We start from the raw sequence: 13,379 nt of genomic DNA, 5'->3' as shown, positions 1-13,379 counted from the left end.
AAACGAGGGCTGGCAATCACCTCGAATCTATTTAGTAGCGGCTTCCTGAGGCTTATCGTTCGTGATTTTGACGCTCTTGCTACATTTACCCCGTGCGTGTGTTTTGCTGCGAAGCTAATATTATGATAAGGTCCTTTTGCAGGTTGGTGTGGAAGTATGACTGTTTATTCACATTGTTTTGTTGTTTTATTGCGATTTTTCACAATATATTATATAATAAGATCTTTTATGTTGTTAGGAAGTTAGGCTTGTTTCTAGCATCTAGCCGGAACTCACGGCTTGCGGCGCAGTTTCACATAAAATAAAAAAGCGTACCTGTACCCACGTCATCGATCAGAAGATCACTGTTTTATGTTTGGAATCTGGACAAATATTCTCAATATGAATATTTGCCCAACGAATTGTTATAAATTTTAAAATAGCCCAGAAGTGTCAATTTTGCCAATTCTGCCGACATTACAGGAACCGCTAACATGGGGGCAAAGAGTAAAGGCCGCATTCCTCGGAACAAGAAGAAGTCATGGAAGAAGCAAGTAGACATCTCAGAAGTAGACGAGTACCTAGATGATGTTCGACTACAGGAGCGCTTTGGGTAGGTGTGCCACACTTAAGTCCATATTTTAGAGTGGGATGCCTTTGTGTGAGTGAATCATCTTGCTGACCTTGAGCCATTAGGTACTTCTTTGTTGCCAGTTGCCATCAGAAGTGTCAGTGTCCCAATTAACTTAGGATGATTTGCCGGCCTTCAAATTTTCTGTCATTAGTAAGGAAGGGTAAGGATAATACCATGTTGTTGTTGAATGAAGGCACACATCTATGTGAATGCAAGTAATAGAAGTTCATGACTTATCAATGCTTTTTCAGTGGTCTTGTATCGGAGAAGGAGAGTGATGAAATTTTCACCATCGACAAGAGCCCGGATGAGGCCGATCCTGATGTTCTGCTGCGTCAGAAGCGACCGAAACGGCCCAAGGTCGACCAGGACAACCTGAGATGCTTTCAGAACCTGAAGGGCCTCCCTGGTGCCAAAGTACCAGTGAAACAGTAAGTCAGAAAACCTGTTGATTCATTGCATGCTCATCAGTGTTTGAAATTATAAATCCACTATAAAGAGAGGCCTCAAACTCACATGCTGCCAGTGAAAGGAGTCAGTTTCTTACAAGTCACTAGTGCCCTCAGTCCTCACTTTTTAATTTTTGTATTATCTCATGTTTCGCAGTGCTATGCTATTGGTATTTGCTTTTAGTTATAATTCCTTGCTTTCTCTTTTAGCAACTACATCAAGGACAAACGACCAGATTATATCAAAGCAAAGACAAACAGGAAGAAGGCTGCGAGCGAATTGCTGGCTGCTGTGTCCAATGACATTGCTTTGAAGAAAGGAGAGGAAAAGAAGAAACAGCTTCCGAAGGACCCATGGGCAGACGACGAAACTGGTAAGACGATCTTCTCGAAATTTAAAACGATCCTCTCTAAATGCATCGTAGATAGCCTATCGTGCATTGAAAGACGAATGTCAATTATCTTGGCCAGCAAAATTTTCGTTTTCCAGACAGGACCTGATAACTATTTTGAATGAAAAATGAGATAATGACTGATAAGTGACTATGCTTACCTAGCTCAATTATGAAGGGCACCGTCGATTCTGTGAGTGTCTTTCACGACTCGCGTTAGCTAGTTCATGCTTAATATTGTGTTTTGCCGCCCGTCCCCCCACCCCCAGGCTTCTTAGTGTCGGTGTCTGACCCTCCCCTCCCACCGTCTGTCGTATCTCACAGCCGACCCGGCGGGCGACTGGCTCGAGCCGGCACTCCGAAAGATGCGCCGCTGCCGCACCGAGGGCACCGTGCGCCGGCCGCTCTACATGCGCGTGAAGAGGTCCCTGCTGCCGGCCGTCGAGCCGCCGCACGCAGGTCAGTTGTAATGGAGGTAGTCTCTGACATCCCAGATCAGTTTTTGACTGCTCTCCCAGGTCAGTCGAAGATTTCAGGCGAAGTCGTCAGCTCGCATCAGCGATCAATAGATCGCTAGCGAAGTCATCAGCTCTTTGATTTGTTGTTGAGTTAGTAACAATTTCCTGTTCAAGATTATACTCACCTCCCTCAAACTTCAGGCTAGCTATGGTAAGTGTTCAAAATAATGGTATACAATGATCCGAACCCTGTACAGGTCTCGCGGGTTTTAGCGGTAGGTTTTGCATCTAGAAAATTTAGTGTACTTCAGGCTAAGCCTTCGTCGTCTTAGCGTTTGAGTGTTGAAGATGCGACCGACTTGTTGGGTAACAAGCCGGCCATGATCGTGTAAAATGGCTTCATCGTAGATCGATTAGTTTCTGAGATGTAACCGGAAATGTGAATGTGCAAAGCCTACCGCTTAATCTCGCGAGAGCCGTACCTTGGTCAGTCGCACCTCGACCAGGCCCTGTACCTTCCCTCACATCAGTCACACCTTGACCCGACTTCCTGCACTGAGCCCAGGGCGCTAGTTGCTCCTTTACGTGGCCTCTTTATCGACCCCAAGGCCAGTCGTACATTGACCCGAACCGACTCCTCAGGCCAGTCGTACTGTGCCAGGCCCCTTTTCCTCTCCCAGTTCAGACATACGCTGACCCGACTCGCCGGTATCTATCCCCAGGTCAGTCGTACCACCCGGAGGCAGCCGATCACTCGGCGCTTCTCGAGGAGGCGGTCCTGGTCGAACACAAGAAGGAGGCCGACTTCCAGCGCTGGGAGCGCCAGACTACCGCCAAGTTCCCCTCGCGGCGGCCCACAGAGGTACGTGATGGCTTTCTACGCAACAGTATCACACGCCGTCAGCTGTGCCTAGAGATTGCAATCCCGGGATCGGGATCCCGGGATCCCGGCGGGATTTTAATCCCGATCCCGATCCCGAAATTCCGCCAATCCCGGGATCTCGAAAATATCAGTTTTTCACCATAAAAAATGCAGCCGCTGCACGAGTCTTGTTTACACTGTTAGTGTTCATGGTGCTGAGTGACATAAAGCAGAGAAACTATTTAGGTGGCACCCCGTATCGGCCGTCCACAATTGACCGTGTTGGTAGCTCCCGGGTATCACCCACAGCGGAGAAGTCGCTTAAATGTGTACGACAAACGGTCCCCAACGCCAAAAAATTGCAGCATCAGTGCAGCAACATCTCAATCAGGACCACGGATCGTTCAGCGATTCTGACTTGTCCGTCCGTGGCCGGGACAAAAGAGGTCATCAAGACAGTGTTTGAGCTCGTGTCGCAGAAAGATGTCACAGATGTCACGCAAGTGACGGCAGAGCTCACTGATTCAAACGTGGAAGACGGTAGAGTGGAGCTCTCCCAGTCAGTGACTCTGCCCTCAAAGCGACTTTGGAGCAAAGTCTGAGAGACATTAGTGATGAAAGCGGAACCGGAAGGAGGTGAAGTGACCAAGCGACGTCTTGAAAACATTGTGCAATGGGGAGCTGCAAAATTTGGCGTACGCTGGTCGCGAGTTTTAAAATAGACAGACCTACCAGCAATGGCTTAAAACTGTCGCGCTAAATACGAGTAGCGTAGACGAAGAGTGAGTGAGGCGTGGATGTGCTGGAATCCGTCTTAATGACGAGATAGTAAACGCACAGGTCGGCGCACAGTTTTATTCAGGCCAATTGGCCTTATGCTAATCAAATCGAAACGTTTCTTTCGCAAATTCAATCGTGTTTATTGCAAATGACATGGTGTAAGGATGGCTTTTGGTTACCTCTTTGTTTATGGTAAGCTAAAAGACGCAAAATATGTCTGTAGGAAATTATTCTTACGACCTTTAGTGACAAGACCGGGATCCCGGGATCCCGGGATCCCGAAAAAAAAACTTTCGGGATCCCGGGATTGGCAAAACGTTCCGGGATTGCAATCTCTAGCTGCGCCCCTTTTGCCAGGTCGACCATTGGTGCTAAATTGATAAATATCAGGATTATTATCCCGTTCTTGTCATGGATCCATACCTGCGATTAACTTGTAAATCGTCATTCAGTACACCTTTTCCTTGCATATATCCGCAACAAATATCTAAATTGTCTTTTTGCCGGCTGTCGTAATCACCCATTATCATGCGAGACCCACATTGTAATGGTCGACCCATAAAAAGTAGTTATCGGGGACTGGATGGTCTCGATGCGGTATGCCGCTTGTAACAGGCTGAATAGATGAGTGTGCCTAGTCTGGCGATATATTTAAGAGCATAAGCGCCACAATGAAACATTTCGCTTGCTTGTGAGGATAAGTACATACAGGGTGGAAAGTAATTACGCGAACATGTATTTTCTTACAATTTCGCCCGTCAGTGGAGATTTTGTATGAGCGCGGGCTGTTATGGAACATGACTGGTCGTGTTTGTTGTCGCCTCATCTAACAAAAGTGACCTTACTTTGAAAAATGACTTGGAAGGTCTACAACACCTCTCGGCTTCGAGTGGTGCTGACGCCATACGCTGCTCAAGACCAAAATGGGTAAAGATCTCAATTTGAAGCTGCCAGGGAAAGCGTTTGTGATTATTTTGGCTGGATTGGTGCGGAAGGGACTCGGAACGGTCTCGGCACCAGCATTACTCAATTACACGTTTGGTTGAAGCATAATAAAACTTAAGAGGACTTAAAAAGCAAAGCCGTTGGCGGCAGTAAAACCTCGGCGAATTCAGGCGCCGAATGGGTGGTCACCATTTCCGCGACCAAACGACAACAGTCGACCCGAAAACAGGCGAAATGGTTTACTTTGGCCGGGTACCCGATCTAAGATATCACGATTCATACATAAATCTGTGAAAATTCGAAAATCAAGCCGTACAAACAATCGAGATTGCCGAAATTCATGAATTAACAGCAGGATTGTCAATTTAGGTTTTCTTAAGACCGCCAAACCTGAACAGAGGAGGACAGGCAGCTGGCTTTGTGGTTGGGTGAGACATCTTCGAGGCTATTTCATCCGTCAAACCTGCAGAACAACGCGTTGGGGGCTGCTGATGCGTCCGACGTCCCGCCCGTCCCAACCTTCAAACATCCGGCAAAGGAACACACATCAGGGTGTTATGAGCGCCCGGATGGTGTCAGAATTGCATGTAGTGACCAACAAGGCCACCAAAAATAAAGTATACAACTAGTGGAACATCCTTCCAGACGAGTCTCTTTATCTAATCCATCAATGCACCAAAAGGGGCAAAATGATTGAGCGCACTTTTGTGCCCGACGCAAAGAAACTCTTCTTCATGATTGATAAAGTCCTTCCTCTCACGGCCAAAAAGACGCAAGACTGGTGCTTTGAGAACCCGTTCTTCTTCTGGGCATATAATGGTCAATCTGGGAATAGCCCAGACCTCAATTTGATCAAAAATATCCAGGCGACTCTTCAGGAGAGCGTCTAAGAGCTGCTAGTAGCCACCAACATTGATTGCCTCACCAGACAGCTCCAGGAGGCGTTTACTAAGCTTTGGCCAACAGTGCTTGACATGCTCATTAGGGCTGATAATCCCGGGACTTTTTGGCAATCCCGGGATCCCGGGATTTTAGAAATGCAATCCCGGGATATCCCGGGATCCCGGGATTGAGCAGTTTTTATTGTAACCTGTCTACAAAGCAGAATTTTCTTGCAATATCGTATGTATATGGCGCATCCTTACCATCATAAACACAATACCAGGCATACACCTTCACCCCGAACAAATATAAGAGCATGAATGACATTGATCATTGTATTATTGCTCATGGGGCGTTCCACGACAAATCGACAAGTGCCCTGCACCCTCATATTTTGTTTTTTGCTTAAAATTGGTCTAATGGGTTGTGATGGGCGGGGAAGCCAGCTGTGGCAAGGATTTTTTTCTTCGAACAACGGTTTCCGAGATATAGCCTCGGGCAATTCCTGGATGTCGCGCTGCAGCCCTATGTTTGGCGGCCTATAACTCAGAAACTATTGGTTTTCTACGATAAAAACTTTATATGGTTCAACTCACAATCAACCAACAAACATTTTGGCTATCTCGGATTTTCAATTTTTGAAAATTTTGATCACGTGACCTTTTGACCTATTTTTCGAAGAGTGACCTTGATATTTTCCCCACTGAAAGTTGCAATTTTGTCTGATGACGATTAAAGCCTTATCAATTGTCATTCATATGCGAAAATAAAAAAGTGGATATCGCCCTGCGTTGACCTCAGGTCAGGTCATTTTTATGACCTGTCCATTATTACGAGCGGGAGCGACAGCGAGATCTCGAGAATAAAGCAAGATAGCGACAAGCGGTAAACGGTGCAGGGTACAAATGGATAAGGTCTATAATTTTTACTGAGGTCATTTTCAGGTCAGGTCAAAGATGACGTCACAGGAGCAAAAAGGAAGTCAAAATTGCGGCACTACATATATATGAAGTTTTTCTCGAATAACTTTCAAGGTATCCCAGCTAGGAACAAACTAATATCACCATCGTGATCCTCTCGTCGATCCGCATCGAAACATATGTATGTTGACCTCGAAAGGTCGAAAGGTCAAAAGTTGACCTTAAGTCACGTGACCTAAGGTCAACTTTTGACCTTTCGACCTTTCGAGGTCAACATACATATGTTTCGATGCGGATCGACGAGAGGATCACGATGGTGCTATTAGTTTGTTCCTAGCTGGGATACCTTGAAAGTTATTCGAGAAAAACTTCATATATGTAGTGCCGCAATTTTGACTTCCTTTTTGCTCCTGTGACGTCATCTTTGACCTGACCTGAAAATGATCTCAATAAAAATTATAGACCTTATCCGTGTGTACCCTGCACCGTTTACCGCTTGTCGCTATCTTGCTTTATTCTCGGGATCTCGCTGTCGCTCCCGCTCGTCACGTGACCTAAGGTCAACTTTTGACCTTTCGATCTTTCGAGGTCAACATACTGTCATACATATATTTCGATGCGGATCGACGAGAGGATCACGATGGTGCTATTAGTTTGTTCCTAGCTGGGATACCTTGAAAGTTATTCGAGAAAAACTTCATATATATGTAGTGCCGCAATTTTGACTTCCTTTTTGCTCCTGTGACGTCATCTTTGACCTGACCTGAAAATGACCTCAGTAAAAATTATAGACCTTATCCATTTGTACCCTGCACCGTTTACCGCTTGTCGCTATCTTGCTTTATTCTCGAGATCTCGCTGTCGCTCCCGCTCGTAATAATGGACAGGTCATAAAAATGACCTGACCTGAGGTCAACGCAGGGCGATATCCACTTTTTTTATTTTCGCATATGAATGACAATTGATAAGGCTTTAATCGTCATCAGACAAAATTGCAACTTTCAGTGGGGAAAATATCAAGGTCACTCTTCGAAAAATAGGTCAAAAGGTCACGTGATCAAAATTTTCAAAAATTGAAAATCCGAGATGGCCAAAATGTTTGTTGGTTGATTGTAAGTTGAACCATATAAAGTTTTTATCGTAGAAAACCAATAGTTTCTGAGTTATAGGCCGCCAATCATAGGGCTGCAGCGCGACCTGCTGGAATTGCCCGAGGCTATATCTCGGAAACCGTTGTTCGAAGAAAAAAATCCTTGCCACAGCTGGCTTCCCCGCCCATCACAACCCCTTACACCAGTTTTCAACGAAAAATAAAATATGAGGGTGCAAATTTAATTTTTTATTTGTCGATTTGTCGTGGAACGCCCCTCATGTCAATTATGCCTGAACGCCTTTGTCAGTGTATCGCACATAAATAGGAATACCGTAAACCGGGGTGAGTTGATATGGATTTTGAGGTTATTCTAGATTTCTTTAAAAGCCACATTCATTTACGGAATTCTTTTTGTGCCAGTTTCATGGCACATGCCTTGGGGAGGCAATCAGCAAAAATGAATGAAAAATGTATATATTAAGCCCCTTTTTTAAAACGCCAAAGTTCATATCAACTCACCACCCCCCAGGGGGTGAGTTGATATGATTTTGGATTTTTCAAATTTCTCGGCTAAAGAAGCTCAGAGGTGAGTTGATAAAATGCCAGTGTTTAAAAAAAAAAGATGAGAGAACACATCCTGAAAGAAACCATTAGAAAAATGATAGTAGTTTGGCAGCAGACCTCACATTCATGAAAACGCAATCATGTCCAACACAGCGCTATCCAAATTGCTTGATTTTAGCAGCATCATTTTTTCGCTTTATGATACTTAGTTTTACTTAAAACATTCTGAACTTGGCTAGTCACGTGTCCTCAAGCCAACGGTATCAAAACTGGCAATATATTTTTGAATTACAAGTGTATTTTCTTGTAATTAAAACACATCGTCAGTTGCGGGTCAAGGTTGATATGCCTCTGACAGAAATAATGGATTGAAATGAAAGAATACATATACTTCTGAGCTTTTGTGGACTGGTAGTCAACAAAATATTTATGAAGTGAAGTGAAGCGAATCTAATTCGGACTGTATTCTATCAGGTGAAATGAGCGACATAAAACAGAATTCGGCATCAAAAGCCAAAATTAACCCTCGCACTTATAGGTGGGCGAACGGACCACCTCGGCTTTTCGCACATAACTCGCGCAAAAAGCGGCCGATCGCGACGAAACTTTCAGTGCCTCTCGAGTTTATCAATTTTACACATGTTCCAAAGATTTCATGACCCTGACTCAAATGGTTTTTGACTTGTGACCTGATTCTCGACACCATGCTTGGCCGGAATCGCGATTTGGCGTAGTCGGCTCACATTATCCGCGCATTTCCAGTCTTTTTGTGATTGTAACGTCCAAACATGTAAATGATGTTGGTCCCATGCAGTATTGTGGGTGTCAACTGTCAAGGTCACCTGAAGGTCAGGTCAGGTCATTGACCTTTGGTGACCTCGGCTCACTTTTGGAGTTGTACATGTTTCTAGGGTAGTTTTTTTCGGGCCGATGTCGAATTTAACATGCATTTGATCATTTACGAAGTAGTTTTAGTGAATTCGTAACATGTTACGACACCGTCAGTGGTAGTTGACACTTGACACTCCCTATGGATAGCCGGCAGGGCACCCACTGGTTGACCTGACCTGACCTGGCCTGGCCTAAATGTACGAATACACATGTGATCAAAACAAACATGAAATTCGTGATCAGCAACAGCCAAAAAATAATAACCTCGCTTTACGAACTTCAAATAACCCCTTATTTTCCCCACTTCTGGGTAATTGACCTGGCCTGGAAGGTTTACCAATGACCTAGGACCTTAAAGTTGGTTATCATCGGCTTCCTCGCGTCTCGGGCAACACGCTCGTTTTTTCCTCGAAGCTCTAGCTCCACCAGGGGCCAAACGGCGATGGGATTCCAACGGACCCCCCCCCCCCCCCCCCCCCCCTATACGTCAAACGCTGGCAAAACACGAATACGGGCGAGGGCTAAAACACCAGTCAATTTCTTTATATCGTTTGTTCCATTTCATTTTGTCACTCATTCTCGGTTGGCAACTGCCAAGCAGGAAAACTAATCAGTTTCACGAGATCAGAATTCCCGCGCTGCTAGCCATACAGAAACGACAGTTCTGTCATTTTCGAAACCACGAATAATTATAATATTTTTTTTTTAATCTGTATGTATATAGGTGTTCTATAGTGTTCCTTTGTAGCTTGTAGGGAGCCATCTTGAGACTTGACAGGGAGTTGTGCTGTGCCTTTTGCATGTTAGGTATGTCCACAGAAAAAAAAACTTTGGGGTCACTGATGTTAGTTGTCGGACCTTCGTCCCCGTCTTGAGTTGAGAATTGAGATGTTAGTTTCAAACGTTTCGGCCAGTTACTCTCCGTCCGTCGTCACTCGTCAGGTGTTCTTTGACCCTCAGAAGGACCTGGATGTTAGTGGCGTTGCGCCGTACGCGTCCAACCGTTCGTAAGCTCCTGTAGTCAGCGGGAATCGAACTACGGTTTCCCCGGTGATGGTCCACGGTTCTAACCACTCCACTATCGAGGCAGATTTGACTATGGCCGGAGAAGTTACTTGCTGAAACATTGTGAAACTAACATCTCAACTCAAGACGGGGACGGAAGTCCGACAACTAACATCAGTAATACTAGCAGGCCTCGTCTCAAGCATTCAGAAAAAACTAAAGCTTTTGGGGGTTGATGGAATGATGTCGGGAGAGAAAAGGAGAAGAGTTGGTCTAATTGACTTTGTCTTACTTGCAGACCCATATTTCATGCTAATTTGCATGCATACCAGCCTGGTATCAGCTTTTATCATGCATATCAACTCACCACTTGATGGCATATCAACTCACCACCTGTCACTTTTCTTAAAATTATAAAAAAGCGTTGTTATAAGTGAAACCCAAAACTACCTGGGATCAACAGTAAATTGATGGTAGTTTCTTTCCCAGTGCATGTTGTTCCATGAATATCCACCGTCTTTGCTGTAGGGTGGGGACTTTTCCTTAGTTTCAAAATCAGAAGAAAAAAAGGACTTTGAAAAAAGTAATGTGTTAAGAAGGCACTGCACCACATGCATGCCTTTCTCAGCTATATGCATCACTTATTGGTTGCTTCACTTCACAGAAAAATAAAACTAAAAATTGGTTTACAAATGGATGAGCAGCACACATTTTAACATTTTTCGAGCAATTTATATCAACTCACCACCCCATATCAACTCACCCCGGTTTACGGTATATGAAAAGATGAAATTTTCATGTCACCGCCGCTTTTTCCATTGCTATAAGACGAAAAAGTATGTTCGCGTAATTACTTTCCACCCTGTATATGGTGTGCCTTTACGTATAGTTTATGGTGTGCCTCTGCGTAATGGGATGGGAATCTCACTCATGTCGTGACTCGTGTGTGCTCAGGCCGACTGGATTAAGGAGATGTCGGGAGGCCTCGGAGAAGACGAGGAGGAAAAGGGCGATGAGGAGAAATCCGTGACGCTCGTAAAGAAGGTACCCAAGCCGAAGACGCGGCAGCAGCGGCGCAAGATGCGCGAGCGGGAGGTGGCCGAGCGTCAGAGGCTGGCGGCCGTCACCACCCGGCGCTCGGAGAACGAGGTGTTCAGGTACGACGCCCGGCTGGCTGGGGGAGGAGAGGGTACGACTACTAGCTGGCTGGGGAGGGGCAAGGTACGACACCAGGCTGGCTGGGGGAGGGGAGGGTACGACACCAGGCTGGCTGGGGGGAGGGAGGGTTCGACACCCGGCTGGCTGAGGAATGTGGGGGGAGGGGGGAGGACGCCCGGCCGACTGGGGAGGGGAGGGTACGACACCTGGCTGTGGAAAGGTCTTCAGGTACGATGAGGCTGCTGGCTGGTGGTAGGGGAGGCGGGGTACCGACGTCCGGCTGACTGGGAGGCATGAGGTGCTGAGTGGGACTTGCACAAGCTTCCGAGATGTTTTCAGCTTTCCCTCGACTGAAATTTTAAATTGTATTGATAACAGTTCGAGTTCGTAAATTTCGAAGACCATATTTTTTCTGTCAACTGTGTCAATCGGTTCAGACATTTTTTAATCTATTGTAGATGTCTTTATCGGAATATTTTTTTACCGTTTGTATTTCAGTATCGTTGGATGCCGGAACTCCCTTCCCGATCGTCCCTATCCAGACTGTCGGTGCTGCGTTCTCATCTCTCCCCTCTCCCTTCACGTCTCCCGCAGGGTGCGCACCATCGCCAAGGAGCTGCGCGCGCGCGAGGCGCGGACCGTCGAGCGCCAGGCGCGCCGGCTGGAGCGCCAGTGCGCGCGCGCCAGCCAGCCGCTGACGCTGGGCCGCGAGCGGTTCGAGCCGACGTCGCTGGAGCTGAACCTGACCGAGGAGCTGCCGGGCTCTCTGCGCAACATCCGCGTGGAGGGCGACCCGCTCCAGGAGCGCTTCAAGTCGCTGCAGAAGAGGAACATCATCGAGCCGCGCGTGCGCACCACGTGAGTGCTGCGGAGTGCTGGGAGAGCCGGGGAGGCGGTGGCGGGACTGGGCTCCCCGGGTGAAGCCAATAGCTGGGACGATGTTTAGAAAAATGGGGGGCATAATTTGGTGATCATTTTACCTCTGACTTTTGATGGCGAGGGACGTAATGGATTTTTTTCTGGGATTAGCGATAGCCCTGAATTACTTGGTTATTTTCAGTGGGATGATTATATGCGATGCTGGGAGGTGGGGCAGGGCTCAGATGATTTCTCGGGGCGGGAGCTAAGTTATTAACCGGTAACGGTTGTTGCTAATTGCGGAACTAGCGCTTGTGCTGCTAGAAAACTTTTCTCAGGATTTCTAGACATAAGTTTTCGTTTTGAATTGGTAGCTGGTATTTTTTAGGACGGACAAGTATTCCCCATCGAATGCTCTCCGCCAGTGTGATCTCTGACGAACTACCTTCTGGCTTCCCCAGGCAAAAGAAGAAGTTCAAGAGGAAGCGCTTCGACCGGATCACGGCCTCGGATCGCGAGCCCAACAAGCTGAAGACGGAGCGGAACTTCTGATTTCGTTTCCGGTCGGAAAGAACTGTGTCACCAATATGCTGACGTTGCCGTTGGAACTGGATCGTAACGCGTTTATGGAGACTCGAATAAAGGCGATATATCGGATCGGATATTTTTTTACTAGTCACGGACTGAGTTCAACTACGTATGCTATAGTTACTGTTTCATTTTGAAGTCGCAATTTTTTGAATGTTAGAGCGTGCTACCCTTAAAGATGATCCGATAAGCTTCCAGTAATCCTTTGACCAATGAGTAGTTTGAGAAAGGCCGTGTAGATTAGAGATGTCAGTCGGATACCAACTTTTTGGTATACCGATACCAAACCGATACCAACTTGGTATTTGGTATTTCAAGGCGAGTGCATTTGGTATTTTGTTGGTATTATGAATCCTCACTAATGTACAAGAGGCTGAGAATTTGGTAAAAAGTTGGTATTTTCCTCATATTCCCAAGTCGGTTTGGTTTCGGTATTTTTCAATTGATATTGTTGGTATTTGGTTTGGTATCGGTATCACGATTTTCCGTAATTGACATCACTAGTGTAGATCGTAATCTTGGTGTGGACTGCAGATGTTCGGCGTGAGACCACTTTAAAAAAATGACGGTCGGGATGAGGCACGCCTTTTTTGGAGACTGAGTGTCTTTGTCGCTTTACCTGCTAAGCAAGGGGTAAGAAAGTATCTTATTTACATTATATTTCTCTGTAGGTGCCGCTAAATCTCGCAGAGAAGATCACATAGGGTACATTATATTTATTTCGATACACTGTCCCTTTCTTAGAATTTCATAAACTGCGCTTTTGTTCCAGTAATTGCGCTGGTGCCTGTTCACTATCTTTATCTTTTTCTTTTAGCTTACTTTCTGTGGGCAATGTTTTTGCTAAAACCATTGTATCGCATTTTCAAAAGAGATACTTAAACATTTTTTTGGTCATAAAATGTGTCGAAGTGTTTGAAA

General features: G+C 45.9%; 1 protein-coding gene across 3 annotated transcripts; it reads left to right on the top strand.

Annotated features, from left to right (window-relative positions):
- Positions 1-65: 65 nt before the first annotated feature.
- Positions 66-12,527, top strand: LOC122382345 (ribosome biogenesis protein NOP53-like). 3 transcript variants are annotated; one of them, XM_043367550.1, is made up of 9 exons: positions 66-142; positions 463-592; positions 865-1,044; positions 1,273-1,436; positions 1,779-1,913; positions 2,635-2,774; positions 10,809-11,011; positions 11,607-11,870; positions 12,332-12,527. In XM_043367550.1, the coding sequence occupies exons 2-9, from the start codon at positions 474-476 to the stop codon at positions 12,420-12,422; spliced, it is 1,296 nt and encodes a 431-aa protein (XP_043223485.1). In that variant the 5' UTR covers positions 66-142; positions 463-473; the 3' UTR covers positions 12,423-12,527. The 3 variants fall into 3 exon arrangements, with proteins under 3 accessions (XP_043223485.1, XP_043223486.1, XP_043223487.1); XM_043367551.1 differs by having other exon boundaries at positions 132-154; XM_043367552.1 differs by having other exon boundaries at positions 139-162.
- Positions 12,528-13,379: the final 852 nt, after the last annotated feature.

Source organism: Amphibalanus amphitrite, unplaced genomic scaffold (genome assembly GCF_019059575.1).
Source record: "Amphibalanus amphitrite isolate SeventyFive unplaced genomic scaffold, NRLGWU_Aamphi_draft 000138F_arrow, whole genome shotgun sequence".
NCBI lineage: Eukaryota > Metazoa > Arthropoda > Thecostraca > Balanomorpha > Balanidae > Amphibalanus > Amphibalanus amphitrite.
Note: the sequence above shows the minus strand (reverse complement) of the source record. Positions and strands in the feature narration are given on the sequence as shown.